Source organism: Lutzomyia longipalpis, chromosome 2 (assembly GCF_024334085.1).
Source record: "Lutzomyia longipalpis isolate SR_M1_2022 chromosome 2, ASM2433408v1".
Taxonomy (NCBI): domain Eukaryota; kingdom Metazoa; phylum Arthropoda; class Insecta; order Diptera; family Psychodidae; genus Lutzomyia; species Lutzomyia longipalpis.
The window spans coordinates 5,963,141-5,986,790 of record NC_074708.1 but is presented as its reverse complement, the minus strand read 5'-3'; the positions used below and the strand labels follow the sequence as shown (position 1 = coordinate 5,986,790).

The window sequence follows — 23,650 nt, the reverse complement described above, 5'->3', positions numbered from 1 at the left end:
CAAAAAAAAAAGTTTTATAAAGAAAAGGAGCTTTTTATATCATGCTTCATGCTGTGCATTGATGGGCTATTGGCGCGCGACAGGAGATACATACGCTGCTGTAAGTTTTTTTGTATGCTTATATGGGGTCTCATAAAAAATCATATATGTGTTCTCGGTGTAATTTCAAAAATGCAAATTAATTGTAATCGAATTTTGATGGTATGGCAAAACGTCTCGTCAGTGAATTAATAGATTCTTTTGCAAAGCATGAGCTGGTCTAGATGTTGATTTTGAGATTAAAATTATTTTCTTTGTGAAAGAAAAATAATTTTTTCAAGTCTTTGTCATATAAAATGAAGGAAGTTTTCTTTTTAGAGATTTCCTGAATTTTTCTCTAAACATTATTGAAAATTTGGGGAAAATGTGTTAATCTAATTTGCCCCAATCTAGAATCTTTTAAAATTTTTAAATAAAGTTTTTAAGTTTTTACAATAAAAGATTTTCTTTTCAAGAAAACATCTCGATTGGGACATATTGTTAAAATATACGGAATTCACTGTATATTGATTTAACGTGTAAAATACGAGAGATCATGGAGCACTCGTGCGGTAGCGCATTAAAATGTAAAATAATACGATTCTGCAGGAGGGATATTGTACATATATGTTGCAATTTGCGGGGAGAACATAAAACAAAACCAATTTATATATTTCGTCACCAATCGTGAATATTTCATAAATGTAAAACTTCACGAAATGTAACCAGGGGAGCTCTTTTTTCTTACTCTCAAATCCACCTTGTGTCCCGAAGGGATAAATGAATATAGAGCTGCCCCCATATGGAAGAATTTTCTTCTATGTTGGTGGTGTCCGCCCATCGCGAGACCCCAAGAATGGGTGTCTAATGAACTTTTGAGTTGCAAATAATAGCGAATGGTGGAGTTTGCGTAAGAAATAAACGGGCATTTCTTGTCGATATTCGATTAAATTTGTTAATTTATGATTCATTTTTTTGTGTGTGCCTCTACACACATTTATGAGTGCTTGAGGAATAATTTGTGGTGATTTATCTTGTAATTAGCTTCAAATGCATATGGTGAAAACTATGAGTAATTCTTATGTAAAGGAGTTGATGGCAGAATGTATGAAGGATGATCCTCTATCGCAGAACAATTTTAACCCATCTCATCTTGTAGGGGAACATAAAAAATAGAAGAATCGCGAGAGAAACTCCCCAATATCCACTGGGATCACATAGAAAAGTGCAGTGAAAGTACAGTCCGGGAAAACATAACCTCAATTTTGGAACACCATTGAAATGAATAGGAAGACCTTTATTATGTTCAACCAGCGTGGCATCGGGACCTCTTGAGCTTCTTTATAACCTTCCCAACCTTTCCTGCCTACCCGGATGAAGATTTGAATGATTTTTGCTTTACAACTTTTGTCTTTCCGGACTTCTCGTTGTTGAGTTTTTTTTCTCTTGGAGTGCTTTCTCTTGGATATGGGCTCAACAGCAGGGCGTTTCCTGTACTTGGGTGGACGTTTTGGATCTACGGGGGCAAAAAGATTCCGATCTGACTCCGCTCCAACTCCCTCTTTGAAATATTCAGCATCATCTTCATGTGGACACGTTAATTGTGGGAAACATATTCTGCAACATCTGTGCCATAAGCATCAGATGTTTCCCTTGGCCAGAAAGGCTGTTGAGCACCACAAGAGGAGCTGATCCGGAGGCTTTGTCATCATCATCATCATCATGCTTGGCCGCCTTTAGGCTGAAATTACATCCATAAGGATGAATCTACAAAAATGAGAGAGAAATTGAATTCTGGGGCCTTGCGGGAAGCTTCCCGGAAACTCACCTTGAACGTTAAAGTAGGCCCTCGGAAAGCTTTGTTACTTTACACAAAACTGTTGATTACAGTTCCAAGGGAAAGCACTCCAAGAGAAAAAAAACTCAACAACGAGAAGTCCGGAAAGACAAAAGTTGTAAAGCAAAAATCATTCAAATCTTCATCCGGGTAGGCAGGAAAGGTTGGGAAGGTTATAAAGAAGCTCAAGAGGTCCCGATGCCACGCTGGTTGAACATAATAAAGGTCTTCCTATTCATTTCAATGGTGTTCCAAAATTGAGGTTATGTTTTCCCGGACTGTACTTTCACTGCACTTTTCTATGTGATCCCAGTGGATATTGGGGAGTTTCTCTCGCGATTCTTCTATTTTTTATGTTCCCCTACAAGATGAGATGGGTTAAAATTGTTCTGCGATAGAGGATCATCCTTCATACATTCTGCCATCAACTCCTTTTACTGTTCCACAATATTTTAGCATATTTCTCATTCACTCAGAGAATTAAATTCTTATGCTGCAGTTAGAATAATTTGAATAAATAGAAAATCAATTTTTAAACTTAAGTTTGCTACAGAGCATAACTTTTCTAAATTTTCTGGATTTTATTCTGAGTTTAAGAACAGATTTTTCATTATTTTAATATTTATCCCCTCTGCACAAATTCACCCCAGTTGACGGTACATGATACATCATTCAATCCGCCCATAATCAATTTGATCCACTACCATTTCATTGTATTCGCAATTCAAATGCACCGTGTGTTCAAGTTTTGCAAGAGATGTTAAGTAAAGGAACCTTGAAAAAATGTTTTAATCATTTGCCAATATTGCTGGACATTTTTTCTTGCCATTCCATTTCCACGCATTAGAGATTTTCTTTCATTCTTCTCGAGGCAAAGCTCTTTTTTTTTGCTTTCAAAAAATACATACAATTAGAAATGAAACTTGTGTTCAGCAAAAAGTTGATTCTTTATTAATTAATTTCATTTAATTTAACTTAATTTATTACTTTGTAGAAGTCGAAGCTCAATTCAATAAATCACAAATATTTTATTGAAATAATTTTAATAAGTCTCGTGTAAATTTTTTTTTGCAATAAGCAACACCACTTTATCATTATGTTGAATAATATTAGCAAACTTGAGAAAAAAGACGCAGGAAGCAGAGGAGAGATTCTAAGAGAGAAAAACTGGAAATTCCAATGTTTATGCGACATTATGTTGTCTCACATGTCCAACAGAAAACCATATTTACATTATACAAAATAGAGAATTACATAGAATGACATAATTTCTCCTATATATGCAATTACTGCTGGTTGGACTTTACATAATCCCGATGATTTTACAATAAAGTGTCATTGTGGTGAAAAATGACTGAATCGCTGCCTCTTGTCGTTGGCATCGCGCAATGAATTATACAAAAAAAGAGCAATGTGTGAGATGATTTTCTTGTGACATGCCATCATATTCGCATCGTATGTTCCATCATGAAGAACAAGAAGCAATCAGTCACTCATCGTAGAGCAATTAAGTGATAAATTGGCTGGCAGGAGGGCCCCTATTGAGTGAAGAAATGTTTTGTACGAGATCGACGTGTGGGGTTTTATGAATTAACCAAAGAGTTTAGCATAAGGGTCGTGGTGTATGCACGAGGATAAATGTGAGTGCAGCAAAAGCTATATAATTAATACATGACGCTTGCAATGAGATTGACAGCTGAAAGCTCACCCAGAAGCTTTTGATACAAATTCACGATATGCAGTGAATTATTTTAAATTTGGAATTCACGCCCCACTGTCACGATTATGCTGGACTTGATGTTTTGGCGGCTTCTGAATTGAGTGCACCGCCACAAAAATTAGCAGGTCATTGTAATTCGTGATCAATTTGTTATATAGCTGCTATATATAGCACCACTATGCGTCCGAATGGACAAAATTGGGGTTACAGCTTTGAAGAGAGGAAAGCGTCTCTCGAAAGCATGGTCATTGAATATTTTGTGAGTCAATTTATATTGTTTTGTAGTCCAATCCATCCAGCCTCTCAATCAATGGGAGAAATATTTTTTTTTAATTTAATTTGTCTTTCATTTGTTGAACTCAATTGCAATCTTGAGAAATCACATCGAATATAAGTTCGATGTATTGCTATATACAAAACATATGCTGCATAGCATATGTGTGTAATTTCAATTCTTTAAACTTTTGCTTAACGAATAATTCATTTTCATTGCAAACTATGGGTCGTTTATTTTATTCTCTTATTTTGAAGTTATAATTTTTTTTTTTGGATATTTCAAATGAAGAAAAATTAGAGTCTTTTACTCATATAATTGTCGGCGGTGGTAGGTATATTACCTGGTATTGCACGTCCGCGTGGTTGCGCCAAATGCGAGTCGCGCGCGCACACGAGTCTGTTTGGGTTTAGCACACATTTGCGCCAGACCTTACCAAGAGCGATAGAAACAGCTTTAAACACCCAATAATAGTTTGGTATATAGTGCTGAGTGCGCCGACACGAAAGTAAAAGTTTTTTTTTTCTTACTCCATCAGCGAATTAACTCATTCAGGCAGCCTTGACAGTCAAAAGAGGTCTTCAACTGGCGCAATTTATGGACACTAGACACCCATTGACCAACGCAATACGGGTGCAATGAAATTTGGAGCAATTTCTTGTTGCGATCAACGGATGATCTGCACACACAATCTCACACATAAGACGTGTGTTTTCCGACACTTACTGTGTCCAACCACATCTAATAGGCCCCCTCAAAGTGACCTCAATCCCATTTTCGACCACCAGTGGATCTTATCGTGAATCTATCAGGTGTTTGCGCCAGCACGCTACTCAAGTAATTCACTCCCAAATAGACACGCAAATGTGAGCACAAACTTCTGGGGCAATTAAAGTGATAATCGAAAATAATAATTTACACAGCAAGGTCTTAAAAACAATTAAAATTAATGTTTAACACTAATGATTGCAGTGCGTTAGATTGTGGTACTTAATAGGAAACTTTATAAGGAATTTTATCGAATTTACAGATAAATTAATAAGATCACGACACACTTAATACCATGGAGACTTTTTTTTTCTTTCAAGAAACTTTTGTCAAGATAAAAAGCTTTTGCTCATGACTGTGAGTAATGCAAATCTTCATTTCTCATTTAACTTTTATCGAGACTTTTAAACAATTCAGATCTTTCATTAAAAAAAAACTTTTCAATGGTAAAAGATGTTTCTTTTATGGAATAATAAAATTTCCTACTATTTTGCAATGCGGATATAACAAATAGCGCCATTTCGGACATTTTTGAGGAAGATAAATACAACAAAATTTATGCATAAATATTGATCTCCTCGCACCTTTTCAGAAATTCTTCACAATATTTTGCAAATTACCAAATTACGTGTGAAATATTTTTATATGCTAAAACCATTTACAGCATTGTACCAGAATTTTTATGTACATATTTGCAAAAAATATTTAAAGCAGTATTAAGATATTTTAATCTTTCATTGTATTACTCAATGCAATTTTTTTAAAATTATTTCTGAGGATCGAGAGCTTTTTCTAAAGCTTTTTATAGCTTTTTCTCTCGTTCTAGTATTGAAACCATTTTTAAGAAACTTTCATCTAATTAATTAATTTAGAAACGATATAAGAACTCAGTACCCGGCGCCTCCACAGTAATTTCTAAAAGTTCTAAAACCTTTTCCTTTTACCTATTTTAGTTTTAAATTTTACTTGAAAATAAAAAGATTTATTGCTCTTGAATTAATAGAAAATTAGAAAGAACTTCCTTAAAAATAAATAAAACGTTTTCCAAATTAAAAAAAAATAAATAAATAAATATGTAGAAAGGAAAGAAGAAAACAATATCATTAATAGTACAGCTAATAGTCCAAATTGAATGTTTCAATTGAATATAATTGGAAATACGGAATTCTAAATTGCAATGTTTGAAATGTAAAAGGGGAATTACATATTTTCAATTGCTATGATCAGGTTATGTGTATTTTATGCGTTTATTTGATTTTAATAAGCTCATAGAGGTAAATATTGTGTTCATTTCTCAAACAAGCTTGTCTAGAAGATTAATATTTGTTTACAAATTGCAACAACTCTGCCTGCATTTGAACCTTTCAACGCGAAGAAAGTACACTATGCTATACCACAGATGTATAGAGAAAACATACCTGTGGAGACGCCTGGTGTTTTGTGTTTGAGATCTCGGAAGATTAAGCGGTATAGGGAAAAAGTGCGTGTACGTAATTTGAGTAATTTAAAATTGATTGTAATTTTTCCATCAATTTTGATATGTTTTATGTTTAGGAGATCTTCGGTTAATGACATAATGAATTTATTATGATAGTTAAACGAGGTGGGTACCACACAGCAAATGCTCAACACACCAAATTAGGCAGGTAACGTCGTAAATCACTGAATTAATCACAATTAGAGTAAATGGTTGGAGTTTTTCATGTTTGACTACTCTGGAAGCAATTCGAATAGCTTTTTTTTTCTACTTATAGCCAAAAAATGGCATTATGGGAACTTTCTCTTGCGCACGTACGCGACTGGATTTTTTTTCTGGATATCTCGGGTGGGTTATTTGAAAAGACACGTCTTTTTCTCCGGTGGTGATGCCGATATAAATAATGTAAGCAGTGGGACCGGAATAAAACTGCTTTCTTCTCGTCGTGCATGTCACAGGCTTTTCATCTTACATACATGCGTGCATATAGCAAAAGCCTGGGGCTGTACCGGTATGCTTTATTCCAAGGAGACGACTTTTTCAGTGCATTTAAAGCTGACAAAAAGAAACCTTTCCATACGAGATGAGTCAATGTAATTTTATTTATTTATGTGTTATCATAATTTTCCTCATGTCACATAAGATACACTCCTTGACAACTGGTTTAGAGCTCACCCAACGTCTCGACGAATGGAATTTTACGTTTCTTTTTTTGCATGATAAATGCGAACCGCCTCGTCATGCGGACAGGTCAATACGAAGAGCTTATGTAAAGGTCCAAATGGTCGAGAACACACCATTCGAAAACGGAAACTTCCTCATACAATTCATTGATAAAATTGCGTAACGTATAAAATCCAAAACTAATTGTGAATATTTCTCTCTCTCGTTTTTTTTTTCCGACGTTCAGCATCGAGCCCACAATAAGTAGCAAATGATGCACATGTGGTTATACATATATATGGAAAATTAATTAAGCTACGGTTCACTGTTTTATTTACGAATGTCTTAAAAAAGGGGGTTCGCACATTTTTCACTCGACTGACCATTTTACAGACAAGAACAAAATTCAAACCACTGATTACAATGCAAAAAACACAAGTAAAAAAAATCAATATAAATTTTATGCTACAATCGAACCAAGAAGTTTAATTTAAGCTTTTGTGCATACACACAATTTCCCCACATACCTTTCAATCAAAGAAGCAATTATTCATAATACCTACAAAAATTTTCGCTCTGGCATTGCAATATACCCATAAGAATGACCAAGAGAGGTGCCACTGAGAGTAACAAAGGCGACAAAAATATTGTGCAAGAATCGCGTCAAAAAATGTAATGTTACGTGCACAACAATAACTCTACACAGTTTATTGTCTGCAGGGACGATTAAAAAATTAGTATAATGTCTCAAGAGTCACACACAGATATTATTTATTATGCAGATTAAATTTCAACTCGCGAAATGGACACCGTTTTTGTTATTTTTTCTTTCGTTGGGGTCTCCCAATTTCAATGACAAGTGTCGCATTTAAATCTTGCAAAAATTTTTGGGTGTTGCTAAAAATTGAGCTTTTTAATAAATTATTTCTCTTTTTTTTGTAGCGCGTAGAAGACAATTGACGGATATGGTTGCAACCTTAACCTAAACATTCATTTTTACATATTTTTTTGGGTTGTTTTATGCTAATTTAGTTATGAGAACTATTAATTAAACATATATTGCAAAAGTTTAAAATGAGAGTTAAACAGTCATGAAATTCTAAGAATATTTTAAAATGCTCAAAGTGAACTAATAATTAAGAAAATAAAATCCTTTTAATTTATTCTTAATTCTTCTTAAGTATGACAAGCATAATGATGCACTTTTGTGCTCATTAAAAGCTCTATCTATTCATCAAAAGTTCAAGCAACATTAATCTATACAAAGTTGTTGAAAAATGTCGACAAATATTTTGAATTTGATAAATTGATAAACAAGCACTTTCTGAAAACTTGTTGAAAAGCTCACATTACTCAACAAGACTATTATGCACATAATATTCTTCGTAAAACTCACAGCAAGGCATCTTGATGAGTATTGGAGAAAGGGTAAAAAACCTTCTAAAAGTGGGATTCAATTATCTCTTCATCTGTCATGAAACGACCTATTGAGAGACTTTGGTTGGGATGTGCAATGCAAAATAAACTCCGAGCCTTTCGGAATGCTCCATGAAAATTGAAAGTAAAATGCAGATTCTTTGTTAATTTTTTCCTCATCCGTCCAAGGAAGGTATGACAACATTTTCAATATTATATAGACATACATATGCATATATTTGAGAGCCGCAGTAAAGTCATCAAGCAAAAACCCACGAACTGTAAGTCAGTCAGGTCTCCATTCAATTTAAATTAACGCCATCACCCAGGAGAATTTTATATACAATCTCTCTCGCACTCATCATTAATCAAAGCGGCAAATGAGTGGCATTTGCATCAATAATGGGTGTAATTGGAAGTGAGTGTGTCCAAAATGTTGTATATTTCAAACTAATTTATCATCTTTCTGACTTCCCTCTTCTTCTCCCTTTTTCTTATGGCTGATTGGACTACCTGCCCCCTTCAATAAACAAGAAAGTCTCTTCTTACGATCACACATCTCGTGTGCGAGATGTTTCAATTAAAAAACACTCCCAATCTGGCATTTCGCGGTACAGTAGCTAAATAAGGCTCTGGGCTGTAACAAGAGAAATTATAACTTTGCCGTCTCTAAGTGTGAAGAATAAGCGTGCTTGATGAGTGTATTCGATACAAGTGTTGAGTTGAAAGTAAAAGTTTAATACCTACTTTTAAGCTCGTCTGTGGATTGTGTGTACCTATACAGTACTTAAAATTAATTTGCTAACGTTTTTCTATCAAATTTTCTGATTTCTTTAAGTATTTTTTGAATAATTAATATTCATTCTAAAATATTTTCTTTTTCTCTTTATTCTAGGTAAGTGAAACCACTTCGCAGCATCCTATCTCTTAGACTATTCAATTAACAGTTAAGAAATAAAGAAAGATTTACTTTCTCTGCCCGTGGGAAGAGACTAATAAGTTATCAATGGATCATTGATCTTGGAAGTACAGTGAGTCTTTTGATGGAAAATGTTATGTTTTAAGGACATTTTACTCTACCTAAAAAAAATAAAATATTTTTCACCTTATAATTAAATACAATGCCCCTATAAATATTTAATTGTCTGTGTACGAAGAAGCCGGCAATATTTACTTACTACTGACTTTTTATGTGATTTATGCTCTACGCAGTATTACGTTGTCACACCATGTCTCTCTTGCAATTTCAATAAAATAATACGTTTTATTAATCGATTATTTACCATACAAAATCCCCTTATGAATGGTTGCTGTTTTATTTTCTTCCAACCATAACGGCACATACATACACTGCATAAACGAAGAAAAAAAACATAACAACACATCACGCAAGAGATTTCCGTGAATGTGGCATGCGAAAGGATTGTGAAGACGATGCGCTTTGGGTCATGAGGTCAATCGCAGCCATTCAAATCATTTTACTTCTGACACTAAATACACCATCAAATTGATCGGGATTTTCGTGAACAATCCTCAACATGGGGATTACTTGCGACATTCACTTCGTGATTTCTGCATAATTACGAAAATTTCAATGGATGGAGTGCTGCATATCGCATTGATCGCAACCATATAGATGCCCCACCATTTACCTCATTAATGACCACTTAATTGCTTATTCTCCTTTCATTACAAAATTTTACAACAATCCCACCTCAATCGATAGTATTGCGCGAAACGACACTACATGCTGTGGTCAAGAGAGAATTACTTCCGTAAGAAATGCAGTGTGAGTGGATTAAAATCAAGAACAGTTCCTGGCGCGCGCGACTCAAGTAAACTCGAGTAATTAAGCAATTTACTGCCATTGCAGCAATATAGGTTTTTAAACACTTGCGAAAAACATGATCTAATAGTACAAAATTCATAGGAAATTTAAATGCACGCTTGAGAAAGAAAAAGAAAAAGAAGTTTGCAATTGCCACCTTTTTCGGCCTACAAAACCCTCCAAAAGTCAAACATTTCCGCATTATATACATATGTACATTTTCTTGGGTACTGAAGAGAGTATTGAGAGTTCATAAACAATTCAAACACTTTGACATAGTATAAAAGAGTGTCCCCTTTATGCACGACAATGTAGTCCAAGAGGCTCCACTCTTAATGGCAAACAACACCAAATAGGAGTGAACCTGCAATTAACACCCCGCACATTCATGGTTGCTGCTTTATATATGTATGTAGGTAATAGTAGGTCTTTAAAGTCACATTATACGGCTATGGTGCAATTTTCCATGATAATACAAACTCACCACAACATTCAGATGCATTCACTATTGAATTACATGCGGGGAGAGTAAATTAGTTTGATTATGTAGAAGCAATTTAAATTGATAAATTATAATTTTATAAACTTTTTAACCCTCTGTATGTCATTAAGGGAAAGATTATTGATCCAAAAGGTCCCAAAGGTGTTTTCTGTGTTAATGTGCAATAATTCTGGTATGTTTGATTCCTCCGTTTTTCAAATAATTTCCTTGATTATTATTTAAGAAGAAAAAAAGAATAATTTGTAAAAAAAAAATTAACGAGAAATCTCTGGGGTTAGTTACTCCCGCATGGCAGATACGCATCAGTGTTTCGCACACGGCAGTCTGAGGGTTAAAAATAAACGATTCATATTCATAAAACACAGGATATGACCTTTCTTTTTTGTTCTTTTCCTATTAAAATTCATTTGAAATTAGAAGGATTTTCCATCCTTCTCCAGATACGACTTTCCTTTTCAAAAATTATCCTCTGCACTGCAATAATTAACACTTCAGAATGAATAATAAATCTAAAAGATACACATCAGAGTGAAGAAAAAACCAAAAGTCTTGAGAAACATAAAATTAAATAAATTGCATAGCTCTTATATTTGGTTTTAGGGCTCTAAAAATCTATTGGCCAATTAGTAGCAGAAACATGAGTATTTACAAGAAATTTTATGCGCGAAAAATTTCACACTGCTGGTACAAATGCCCACAATGACAAAGCCAAATCCTCCGCGCGAATTCTGTACCAACCACCCAGAAGACAATAATTGACCCATTTTCTATACATACTCTTTTATATTTATTGCCTATTTGATCTTTTGCCAAAGGGGTTAATTGGAATTCTCTTTCTCTCTCTCACTAAACATTACAATAAAAGTAAATGAATGTGGGGGAGAATGGTGAAATAGTTCACGGGGAGAGATAAAAAAACAAGAGATTTCTTGGAGGTTTTAATTTCAATGGAAGAAATGCAACAAACTCGATGACATTTTATCTCCACGATACCTCTTTAAGAGTCAATCAAATTCGCTTCATTGTTTTTCCAAATGAAGTTAATTAAATGCCTGGGAGTATATTGAATTAACGATCAATTGCAGAGAGGTGTGGTAAATTAATTTGCAATTCAACAAGAGGACTTTTCTTTATGTATTACCCTGAAATGTGTGTAATACCTGCACTGTGATGGTTTTACAAGTAAATTGTCGATGGATGGTCTTTTTTTACAGTCACATTTTACGACATTTCCAAGATACCATTTTCTTGTGTATAAGTAACTACCGGATTGCAATAGATTTGTAATGACGTAGAGAGGTGTGCTGGTTCAATTTTAGCCGGCTCATTAAGAAAACTATTTCTTTTATTTTCTGATAATAAGAATTAAGAAGTCTGTAACGAAAGTTTAAAAGCTTATGAAAGTTCGTCAATATTTTATCTTATCTTTCTCCTATCCCTCTGTGTTGCTTTCAACTAATTAAAAATTATTAATCTAACGTTAACCGCCTCGCGTCGTCATTATTTCTCAGCGTTAGCCTCCAACTGGATTTTTTTTCCTCACAAGTAGTCTAAGCAGGATGTCGTTCATTCATTTGCCACGCGAGAGACAAATATTGCTTCCTCCTTAGCTATATATTTTCTTGACCACTATCTGAAGATGCAACAAACCTGTGCGCAACAACACACAGCGTCTTAAGAGTAAATTTTACAGCCACAGTGAGAGTGAAAGTATTTATGGAGGTTGTTGAGATGAAGGGCGGAGAAGAGATTTGCGAAAGAAATGAAAAACCACAGCATCTAATTAAAAAGCATAAAATGCTAATTGAAGTCGGAAATTGAGTTACGATGTGGGAAGGAATTACAATTCAAATGCAACCATGCTGAATTGTTAGGAGAATTTTAACGCATCATCATCATACCAAAAGTCAATTTCCTTCTCTGTAAGAAAGATGCAGAAGAAGGAGGTAATGTGCCAACAATCGTAAATCAATGAATTACTTATAATGCTTATTGGAATCAACCCTGACAGACACAGTATGAGACACACTTCGCATGCTGCTCTACATATATATAGTGTCTCACGCCGACACACAAGTGCTAAATGATTTACAATGTCTAATTTGCATATTATTATGCTACATATATGGTGAGACGCGGTGAGACAATAATATATTCGATGGAATAAGTGAGGAGAGATATAGTCAAAATCTTGCGAAATGTTCATGTCGCGTAGATGAAAGGAATCCTCGTAAAAATCACGTGAATTATTTCTTCCGCATTCATACTGAAACAATTCAAATTGGAAAATTATATGGTACATATTTCTTGATAATTGTGAAAAAAATGCATCAAGGTGTGGTTTTCTCTGTCAAATCATTGCAATTTGCAATTTCTTCTTATATGTACTGCAATGAACCCAAGAACAATTTTAAAAATTAAAATTAAAATTATATGATTTGTTTTTCAATAGGAAAAAAAGTTATTTAGTTTTTATGATCAATAGAAATTATTAAAGAAAATTCCTTTTATGATTGAGAAACATTTTTCAGTTGCCATTGCAGAAATATTTCACATTGATCACATTTATGCAATTGTCATTATTAAATAATAGGTAATATCAAAACAAAAATAAAACTTTTATTGTGCATAAAATAAATCAACCAAAATGAAGAATTTTTTGATTGAGAAAACAAGAGTGAACAACAAAATATTAAATAATGCGAATGACCTGGCTAAAATCATCGAGGAAGCATTTGCATGAATGCTTCATGCACTGGAACGGTTAAAATGTACTGGTAAGCTGACCAAGCTTACGAGAGCTGTGTTTCTTTCAGTGTACCAATTTTGTGAGAGCAAACTAGAACGCGAATTAATTTAAATACGCGCAAAGTCGGGAAAAGTTGAAAAGTCATACCCTAAGAAATCTTTAGAAGGCCATATCTCGAGAACGGATCCATAGATTTTCATAAATTTTTTTTTGTTTTAAAGGTCTCGAAGTCAGCTATAACATATCGAAAAATGAAAAAAATTTATGTCGCCATTTTCGAAAAATTCGAGTTCGAAATTTTCGAAAACTTTGTTTTCGATTTTAGCGCCTTTTGCGGTCATTTTTCGAAGTTGCAATGTTCTAGACATTTGTAGGGTTTCTCGAAACCTTTCATTTGCGCTTGAGTTGATCAAGATCGGACTTGTAGAACCCGAGATATGACATGCCAACTTTGGAAGGCTATATCTCGAGAACGGATCCATAGATTTTCTTCATTTTTGGCATGAAGCTAGATAATATGGTCAGCTACAACATATGAAAAAATGAAAAAAATTTATGTCGTCGTTTTCGAGATATTCATCGAAAACTAATCGAAAATTTTGTTTTTGATTTTTGGCCCTCTAGCGGTCACTTTTGAAACTTCTGATGTTCTAAAGAGTTGTGGGGTTTGTTGAGATCTTTCATTTGACCCCGGGTTGATCAAAATCGGTCAAGCCGTTTTCGAGTTATGGTCGATTTTCGATGAAAAATTGTGGCGGCCATATTGACTAAACGGCTTGACCGATTTTCGAAAATGAGGTATCGTTGGAAAGGTATTGATGGCCCCTACAACATATCAAAATTTCAGCCCTCTAGCTATAATAGCGGCTGAGATATAGCAAAAACAAAATTTTGAGGTTATTCAAAATGGCGGACGGGGGGGTGGGGGGGTGGATTTGACCTCATAATCGGATTTCTTCACGTCGATATTTAAACTTTGCCGTTTACCGCAAGTCTCTATCTATCACCGTTCTCTTGCAATTTAAGTTTATAATCCGGCCGGCCGGAAAAAAAATTTTTTGGCGCATACGTTTTTTGGAATGTGGGGACCCTAATTCGTGCTCATCCCAAGTTTGAGCCCGATCTGACGACTTTCGATTTTGCTCGGTACACAAAAGCTGTGTCTGAAAGAAACACAGCTAAAACACGATGGTGACGTCATATTGTACATTTTTGGGAAAAGCTTTCTTCAGCTAATCCCAGCAGGAAAGAAGAAGTTTCTTTAGCGATTTCTATAAGATTTTGCGTAGGAACTTATACTGATTATTATTTTTTTTTAATAAATAGTTTTCCGTGCAGAAACGTATAATCTCCTTTAGAAAAAAAAGTAAAATTAAAATTTATCTTCGAGATCCTTTTGATCCTTCTAAACAGACGAACTTCAAAATAATTTCTTTAGGCCTTTCAAAAAAAATTTATCCATTTATCCCCTTTATGCTATATGTTTGCACTTTGAATTTATGACTTTACAACATTAAGAAGTTTCTTAATGTCTCAAAATGCCCCGTAAACACGTAGATGATCATTTAAACTCACTGAGAGAGACAAAAAATTAAATAATTCATGTTTTTTGCACAACATCAAAACAAAATTGCTTCAAGTACCCACCTCTGAGGTAGTTTTAACATTTAAAGAAGAGAGCGCGAGAGGTGATCATAAGTAGTGTAAAATGCAAATTTCACAGTTAATTCTTGCATCCGCAGCACGAATGCGACAAACACGTGGTGGATCGATTTAGAAGATGCTTATTTTGTACGATCGCCAATCGTGACGAGGTGAAAGTCTTGAATATTGATGAGTCCCTCCTTTTGCCACCTTTTTTGCATTGAAATTGCACGCTGGGATGTTGCACATAGAGAAATTGTGCATTTATAGTATAAATAAAATGTTGTAGTGGTACTAAATCATGCTATATACTTTATGCGGAAGACCATGTCTCTTCTTGGAACATATCATGTCACATGCGGAGATTACTTTCCACCTTACAATAAAATATTTATCTCCCGCCAATTTCAACTTCATTGTTCCCTCGCATACCCCCTCTGCCACTAAAGGAGCTTTCGCCCCCTCCTTGGGTGTGAAATTGAAGGAATTTCTCGTGCATAAATAACTCCTTGAGCACCCTCACAGAAACCGAAATGAATATTAAATTAAAGCATTAATGCGACACTGATTGTTCCAACTCACTCAATGGTACACGCCATTTCTACAAACCAAGAGAAGATCATTAATCAGAGCTTACGTGTCTTGGTAGAGATAGGTAGTACAATGACAAAAGGTGGAAAATTATAAATTCTTTCCTCACCAGAAATTTGCAATATGCCACGAGGAATTCCCTCCGCAGCACATTGCCCAGCCAGAAGCGTGATACATCAATCAAAAAGGTACTCCACTCAATTGACAATCTCAAGAAGGAAAACATATAGTATATAGGTATAATACTTTCTTTGCCCGTGCATTTTCAAGGATCTTCAAAGAGACACGTGGCAAGTTGAGGAATGAACTGCATTCTAATTTCAAAATGATGGCCATTTGGTTAAAATTCTTGTAATATTTCTTACAACACGCGCATGAGAACTCATTCAGGGACAAAAAAGTAAAAAGAAAACATTTATGAAGCATAATTTGGCTATGTTTTATGCACAAAAAGACACAGAATGAAGTTCAGTTGGAATTTTTGAGCTTTTCTTAAATGATTTAGGATTTTTTACGGCATTTTGTCTGAATATCTTTTAGATGCCCTAACATGAATAAACTCCTTTAAAATAAGAAATAAAATTCAATATTCTTCGCCTTTTCCACAGCTAATTCGCTAATTCTTTAGCAATTTTCTAACTATTTAATTAATGCAAAATTTCCCGAGGCTGTGAGAGATTATGGCGATTATGACGGGTGATTTAGGAAGGGATTACGTGGGAAAAGACACCCATTGAGAGCCAGAAGTATGTATTTTAGAAGCGATCTATTTCCTGAACATTGTTTCACTGCTGGGTGTTTCTCTCTAAATCCAATATTGATGACTGTTTGACATGCCAAGAGCATTTTCTGCGTACCATTCTCATTCCTTTCGATCACTTATTGTTATACCTTTATCTGCAATTTATACCGTCTTATGAAATTCCTCAATCATTGCCCAAGAGATCGTAGGCCAAGGAGGCAAAATTGCAGGGTATACGTGTGTACAGAAGCCCATGATTGAGGGGGTTAATTTGCGTACAGTAGCAAAATATATTGAGAAGAGAGAAAATTAATTTTTATAATGAAAAAAATCTCATTTTCCGCGTGACCTCTAAAATACGGCACAACGCTGAAGGATTTAGAGTGAAATTGAAGGGTCACAGCGGGTCTCTGGGTAATGGTTAAAAAAAAATCTCCTACTATATAAGTATTACTTTAAATACAACACCATTGTCTGGCACAATGTGATGGATATTGAATTAGCAATCAGTGGCGGGTAAGATTCAAGATCACAGACAATTGGAGCACACACGCGATGTTTTATGAGGAGATTTGCCCATAGAGTCTGCAATGCTGGTGTATGTCGCTGATGGAAAAAAAGGTGTGCTCCCGCAATGACAGAAATCACCTTGATTCTTAGCGAGAGTGAGAGAACACATTAAAAATATATCTACTTATAAAACTCAAATGGCTCTCCCCATTATGAAAACAACAAACTCATTTTTACGGCATTTACTTACAATTCTATTAATTGGCCGCGCGCGCGCACACATTTGTAGATTCATTCGCGCAATTGGAGAACCTTCCTGATCAGATTGAAAAGGTGAGGCAGTGTTATATGCAAAAATTATGCCACATAAATCACCCCACGATGAAGCCTTCACTTAGAATTTGTAATTAAAAACTCAAACATTGCCAACGTTTTACGTGTTTTAATCTAGAACAACATTCGGATGCTTTCCGTGCAATTTGCCAATGTCTCCGCGCACCGACAATTCGTTCACAATTTGCCATTCACAACGGAATATTGAATTACCCAATGTTGTCGCTGATCCCCATACGCCACTGTTTAAATTCTTCATCACCACCCAGACATTTTATTTTGTCGATAACTTCTCATGCTCTCAAAATTGAGCCTTTCACACAGAAGGGAATAAAAATAAAGAAGCAAAAAAAAAAGAATGTTTCACAAAACGGTGCACAAAATGCAATTTACGTGATTTTGCAATAAAATAGATTAATTCAAAAATGCATAAATACAAATTTTCATGTTTCTCGCTAACTTTTGTGCCCATTTTGTTTCCTAAATAAAACGAAATTTTATATACTTCATAAATTTGCAAAAGTCGTACCCGGTGCGCGAGGAAATCAACTTTCACGCAATCACGTCCGCTGATGGAAATTTTTGCAAAAGATGAGAAGCAAATGCAGAGACAATCAAGGCAAAAGATAGGAATCATCTCTCGTGGTGGAGGAATGATATAATTTTAATTAAAGAGAGCGCAGTAATTATTCACAGATTTTTTGGCGACTTTTGTCTTTGAGTTGGTCGAATAAAATTCCTAAAAAGCTCCATAAATGGAGAAAAAGGAATGCAAGAAGTACGATTTTATGCCAATTCATTGATTTTTATTGTTTAATAAAAATTTAATCAAAGAATTTTCACTTTTTGGGAAGTTTTCAAAAGAAAATTAATCTCAAGAGAATTTTCCTGCTCAAGGAATTGATTCTAATAAAAATCTTTTCTTTTCTTTTCTAACATAAAGATTTTAACATTTAATGTTTTTAAATTTTCCTATTTTTTTGTTCTATGTAAGAAAAACAAAGAATTTCTTGTTCAACTAAACAGTCAGAAAGGTCTTTAATAAGTTCTGGAAAAGTAATTTTGCTTCAAAACCCCGATTAAAGAAATAAATAAAATGCCAAAAATTTTTAAGATTTTTCTCAGAATACCAAAAATCTTATTATTGAGAAATTGTAAGAAAATTAAATAAAATATTTTTATCAGAATCTACCCCTAAAAAACCTTTTTTCTTTGAATTTTCAGAAAGGACAGCAGAAGATGATTCGGATATGCTAATGGAACCCGATGAATTCCACGACACGTCAATAATTCCCGCCGTCCTGTATTCGCACCACACCACACATGCCGCAGCTGAATCTGGTTTTCATCCAATTGCAAATCCAGAGTACACCACTCATTCCTCCTACCCAACACCCTCATCATCTGCCGCTGCGTCACAAGAGGCAGATGCCCCAGCATCTGAGGCACAGAACTACTTCCAATCCTACTTTAGGAACACAGTGCCACCACTGGGACATTCAAGACCCTACTTCGGTACGGCCCAACGGGGTGAAGGCACATCAGCAGCACGCTTCAATTCCCTCCGTAGCGTAAACAACTTCGATCATTCAATCCTTGGCTCCGGAGACTTTGGGGTGATTCGCGGAGGAACCTTCTACGGTGAGAATGATCCACCATTCCGTGATTCAGGAGATTTCTACAATTACTTCCACAAGAATGGCCATCAGCGTCCACATGCTGCCACCTACGTTCAACGATACACCTACCCCGAAGAACAATTTGCCAACTTCCGTGATTTTGCCGACATCAATTCCCCCTCAGACTCAGCATACTCACAATTTGTCGTTGTCTACGCAAACAAAAACTCCACAGAGGCTCATCCAAATCCCAAGAATATCTTCGAACAACTCGAACTACTGGACAAAGCGGAGGAGAAGAAGAACAAAGGGCTGAGTAAGCACAAAGCTAAACTCGCTGCCACAAAGTTGGAGAAAAAGTACAAAAAGAAACTCAGTCCTAAGGAGGCAGATCTGCTGGAACCCCTCCTAGCGCTCAGCTAAATAATACCTTCATCACTATCCTATAATACCCATTTTCATCCCCCGAAAACAACAAAACAAAACCCATCAGTATACTTCATCTCTGCATTGCGTGACTTTTTATAGTAAGAATTTTATAGAGAATTTTTCACCTGATCTACCACCCCTGGATCTTACGGGGGAGGTTGCCAATTCTTTTGCGTCGTCAGAAAGGCAAGAATGTTTTCAGAGGTCAACAAAAATTTATAATCCAAGTTCTTATATAATAAACGCAAGCTTAGCTCAATAGAATCTTAAAGTTTCTTCAAGATTTCGGATTTTACCTTCGCAATTCTAAATTGAAAATTAAGGATTAAGATTTAAGTTTTCTTTTAGCTCCAAATTTTAATTATTTCTATCTTTTTTAAAAAAGAATTTTAATTTCTTTAATGAAAAATTCTAAGCTTGATGCAATAAAAAAATCGAGAGTTACCAAGATTATCCAAAGACTAATTTTCTTTCATTTTTGTATTAGAATTTAGCAAGTCTTTTTTAAACCGAGATTTCCTTAAGAAAAGCTTCTTAATAATCCTTTAATTTTCCCTATATTTAGTCCTAAAAATTAGGATTATCTTTGAAACTCCTGAAAGCTATTTTCCTTCTTCTTTTAATCAGTAATCCGTGTAAGGTTCTAAAGTTTGATAAATTATTCAACCGAAGTTTAAGCATTTTTAACAAAGTTTTTAGATTTATTTTGAAATAAAAAATATTTCAATGCAAATATTTTTGTATTTCGGATAATTTAAAAGATTTTAGACAAATGAGAATGAGAATTTTATAAGGACAAAAGAGCAATTGTTTTAGCACAAATTGTGTCTCGGCTAGGTCGTCTTTTACTAATTTTCTAGATCTGCCAAATCTTTCAATTCTTGTTCACAGAATACCCAAAAATCCTACAAGTTGTACGAGAATTAACTAAATCAAGTAAAAATTAAAAGCATAAATGACGAATAAACTTCTTGCCTTTCTGACTGCCATAGGATTATGTATTGATGAAATATTAAGAGAAATTTAATCTCCAGGAGAGAGAAATTTTCCAGCAACTTGCAGAAGTGCGTGCAGAAACTTCTGATGGAAGGAAGAGTAGAGAGAAAAAAAATATTTAAGAAAACTGTGATCGGAGACACGCAAAATGTTGACTTTTTAACATTATATAGAGAGAAAAAAAGAAGAAACGAAGAGCTCAAAAAAATAGAAGAAAATTCAACAAAAAAATCAAAAAGATATTTTTTCTCATCTTGTGGTGCCTTATGAAATTGTATTACGAATATTTAAACAGAAGAAAAGAAAGAATTTTTATTGAAAAAAAAAAACATGAAAAATAGAAGAAAAAAGAAAAAGATTTTGTATTGATGAAAGAGTACTTGAACATTTTATTTTTCCATGTTTGTAATCTTTTTTTAAGGTTTTTTTCTTTCTTTTTTCAAGACAGTATATAGAGTTTTTTCTCTGTTTTCTACCTTCTTTTGAAGTACCCGAAGTAGGGGCTTCATGGATCTGGAGGACTCCGCCCCCTTTCAACTCCCGGCACTGTACCCAAAATGTCACATACACTAACGCTCTGACTCCTGTTGAGTCTTACCACTTGTATCAGCCGAGGCGGTCTGACTCCCTCCTCGAAAGACACCCCTAACAGTGCATTGTGGGAGAAGAGAGAGTCCTCTTACGCAAAACAGCCTAAGCTGAAGGGGTAGGCATTCGGGCTTTTTGAACACCTTTTGGGGTCATAGAACTACACTCGGCCATTCCTGAATTTCGACGTCCTCGGCGAAAAATTAAATGAATCAATGATTTGTGGAGGACATCAGCCTATCTCTAACCCCACCTCACTCTTCTATCTCCCATCTCCTAACCTAGTAATCCTATCCCATCAAGCTAACCTAAGCTTGGCCTGTATCTCTTTGAAAGTTCCTTTCCTTTACTCGGGTCATTCTGATGTTTAGCGTGCACGCTTACCCATTTTCTAGTAACATGTTACCCTTCTGGTCCCAAGGCCCTTCGCCTTTCTTCAATCTGCTTCAACAGTTCCTTCTGTAAGCATGTATACTGCATATTGACGTTCTCACATATCCGTTGAGCTAGCTTTGTCTTTGAAGTTCCTTTACTGCCATCTCCTTTCGGGTTCCACCTGTAGGCAAGTGCAGGTCTTTCACCCATACACATCCAGGTTAATCGGGGTTATCTCCGGGGTTTGGTGAACAATGCCATGCAGCTATCTGGGAGGAAGTTTGGCAGACGCGTCTGCCAGGCGGTCCCAGAGGCAATACACAGTGACAATTGCTCGCCCCTTTGATTACCCTGCTGTTCAATTCCATACATTTGGACCTTCATTGTCCTGGAGTCCGTTCAAGATCACAAGATGGTGCGTGCATGTGTCTGACTCACCACGCCTACAACATTCAACTATGTGCACTCTGTCTGCCAATGAACTCTTGGATCTGAAATGATACTCAACGATATTTTTAATTTCCAAGGATCTACTTCTCACTCTCGAGTTCATCCCAGAAATTAAAGCCTCTGTGTTCTTTTATTACATTTTATTCAGAAAAATCGTCATCTCTCAAATCCACTTCCATTTCCTCTTCTAATTCCTCTAATCCTTCAGGAACACCACACCTCTTGAGGCGATCAGCTGCATATATGGCCTCAAATGGTCGTATTGTCACTTGTGTAGCTGGGGTGTCCTTTATCAAATATCTATCGCGACCCACCACTTTGGCAACAATGTAGGGACCTCTGTATCTGGGTATCATCTTCCTTGATCCTCCTGTCGCTGGAGCAGTGTATCTAACCAACACCAGATTTCCTTCCTTGAATTGTGTGGGCTTCTTCTTCATCAGATTATGTTTTTCTGCTTCAACACGTTGATGCTCCAACATCCTTGCTTCAGCCTTGCTTCTTAGGCTCTGCAAGTCTTCCATCGCGGTGTCTGTTCTTTCTACTGCGGTGGTCACAGCAAATGACAACAGATTCTCCCGTTGTTGTCGAGGATTGTACCCCAACAAGAGCTGATAGGGAGTCTCCCCTGTTACTCTATTTATTGATGAATTGATTGCCCATTGCACAGTCGGTAAATGTTTTGCCCAATCCTTGCCAAGCTCATCTTCTGACAGGCAGCGTAATGAGTCCTTGACCACCCTGAAGATGCGTTCTACCTGACCATTGGCTCTAGCAGTGGCCACAGCCACAGGGGAATGCTGAATGTTATTCTGCTTGCAGTATTCCTGGAATTCGCGAGATGTGAACGCAGACCCATTGTCGCTCACTGCAATGCATGGGAGTCCGAAGAATTGTGATATTTCCTCCAATGCCCTTGTTACAGTGAGTGTTGTGGGACGAGCCACAGGTCGAAGAATCGTGAATCGTGTGAAGGCATCCACAATGGCCAGAATGTGTTCCTTGCCTCCCGATGTACGTGGAAAAGGTCCACAGAAATCAAGATGAACTGTGTGAAACGGTATGGGTTTCTTCTGCATAACGTGCCACTGGTATCGATGTTCGTCTGGGCTGGCTTTATGCATGGCACATTTCATACAGTTTCTGACATATGGATCTTCTTTGTTCCCGTCCAAAGGTACTGGGCATCGGCTAAGAGTGTCTGCATGGGTCATGGCAGTTCCTTCTCTATGCTCCAACACAAAATCAAATGCCATCATCCGTATCCACCAACGTGCCACGCTGTCTCTTATCTTGTGCTTGTTTTGTGTCATTTGAAGAGCACTACAGTCCGTCACCACTTTAAACTGCTTTCCCAACAGAAAGTAGCGGAACCTCTCCATTGATTCCACAACTGCCAAGGTCTCCATTTCATATGATGGATACCTGGACTCTGCATCAGTTGCTGCTCTGCTGAAGTATGCCACCGGACGTAGGGGGTCGTTTCCGGTACGTTGCATTAGCACACTTCCTATTCCTAGCTTTGATCCATCGCAGTGTAGCTCATGGAATGCCTCTGGGTTGTAGAGTGTCAACAGCGGTTCACTTGTGAGAAGCTTTTTGATTTGTAGAAAAGCTTTTTCCTGACTTTCACTCCAAGTTATTGTCTTCTCTTGATGAGCTTCCGCCCCTTTCTGTTTCTTCAACAATTCCCTCAGGGGCTGAGAAATCTTTTGAAAATCGGGGATGAATCTCCTGAAATATCCTGCCAGTCCGAGGAATTGACGCACATGGCGCTGGTTCTGTGGCTTTGGGAATTGTTCTACTGCATGAACTTTGGCTTTACCCGGCGACATGCTTTCCCCATTGATGTTATGACCCAGGAAGTTAATGGAGGAGTGTAGGAATTTACACTTACTGAGTTTTAAAGTCAGGTTGTGCTTCGCCAATTCAGCAAATAGCTTTTCCAACACCGCCAGATTTTCTTCCACAGATGTAGTAGCTACGATTATATCGTCTACAAAACAGTGCAATGTATCACCCTTTAGTGGCTCTAGCACATGGCTCATTGTGCGCATGAACACTGCAGGGGAATTGGCGAGACCAAACGGCACCCTATTGAATTCATACTGCCCCGATGGT

The 23,650-nt window shown here is 36.1% G+C and overlaps 2 protein-coding genes across 4 annotated transcripts in view; one reads left to right on the top strand and one right to left on the bottom strand.

The window, feature by feature from the left end:
- The window catches only part of LOC129788829 (uncharacterized), a 37,804-nt gene extending 17,450 nt beyond the window's left edge, over window positions 1–20,354 (top strand). For both annotated transcript variants that reach the window (XM_055825214.1, XM_055825213.1), the window contains one exon: window positions 18,297–20,354. In XM_055825214.1, coding sequence (XP_055681189.1) covers window positions 18,297–19,114 — 818 coding nt within the window. In that variant the 3' untranslated portion in view covers window positions 19,115–20,354. The remainder of the gene's footprint in view (window positions 1–18,296) is intronic.
- The window catches only part of LOC129788828 (zinc finger protein hangover), an 85,601-nt gene that overhangs the window by 48,273 nt on the left and 13,678 nt on the right, over window positions 1–23,650 (bottom strand). The gene's annotated exons all lie outside the window — the stretch shown is intronic.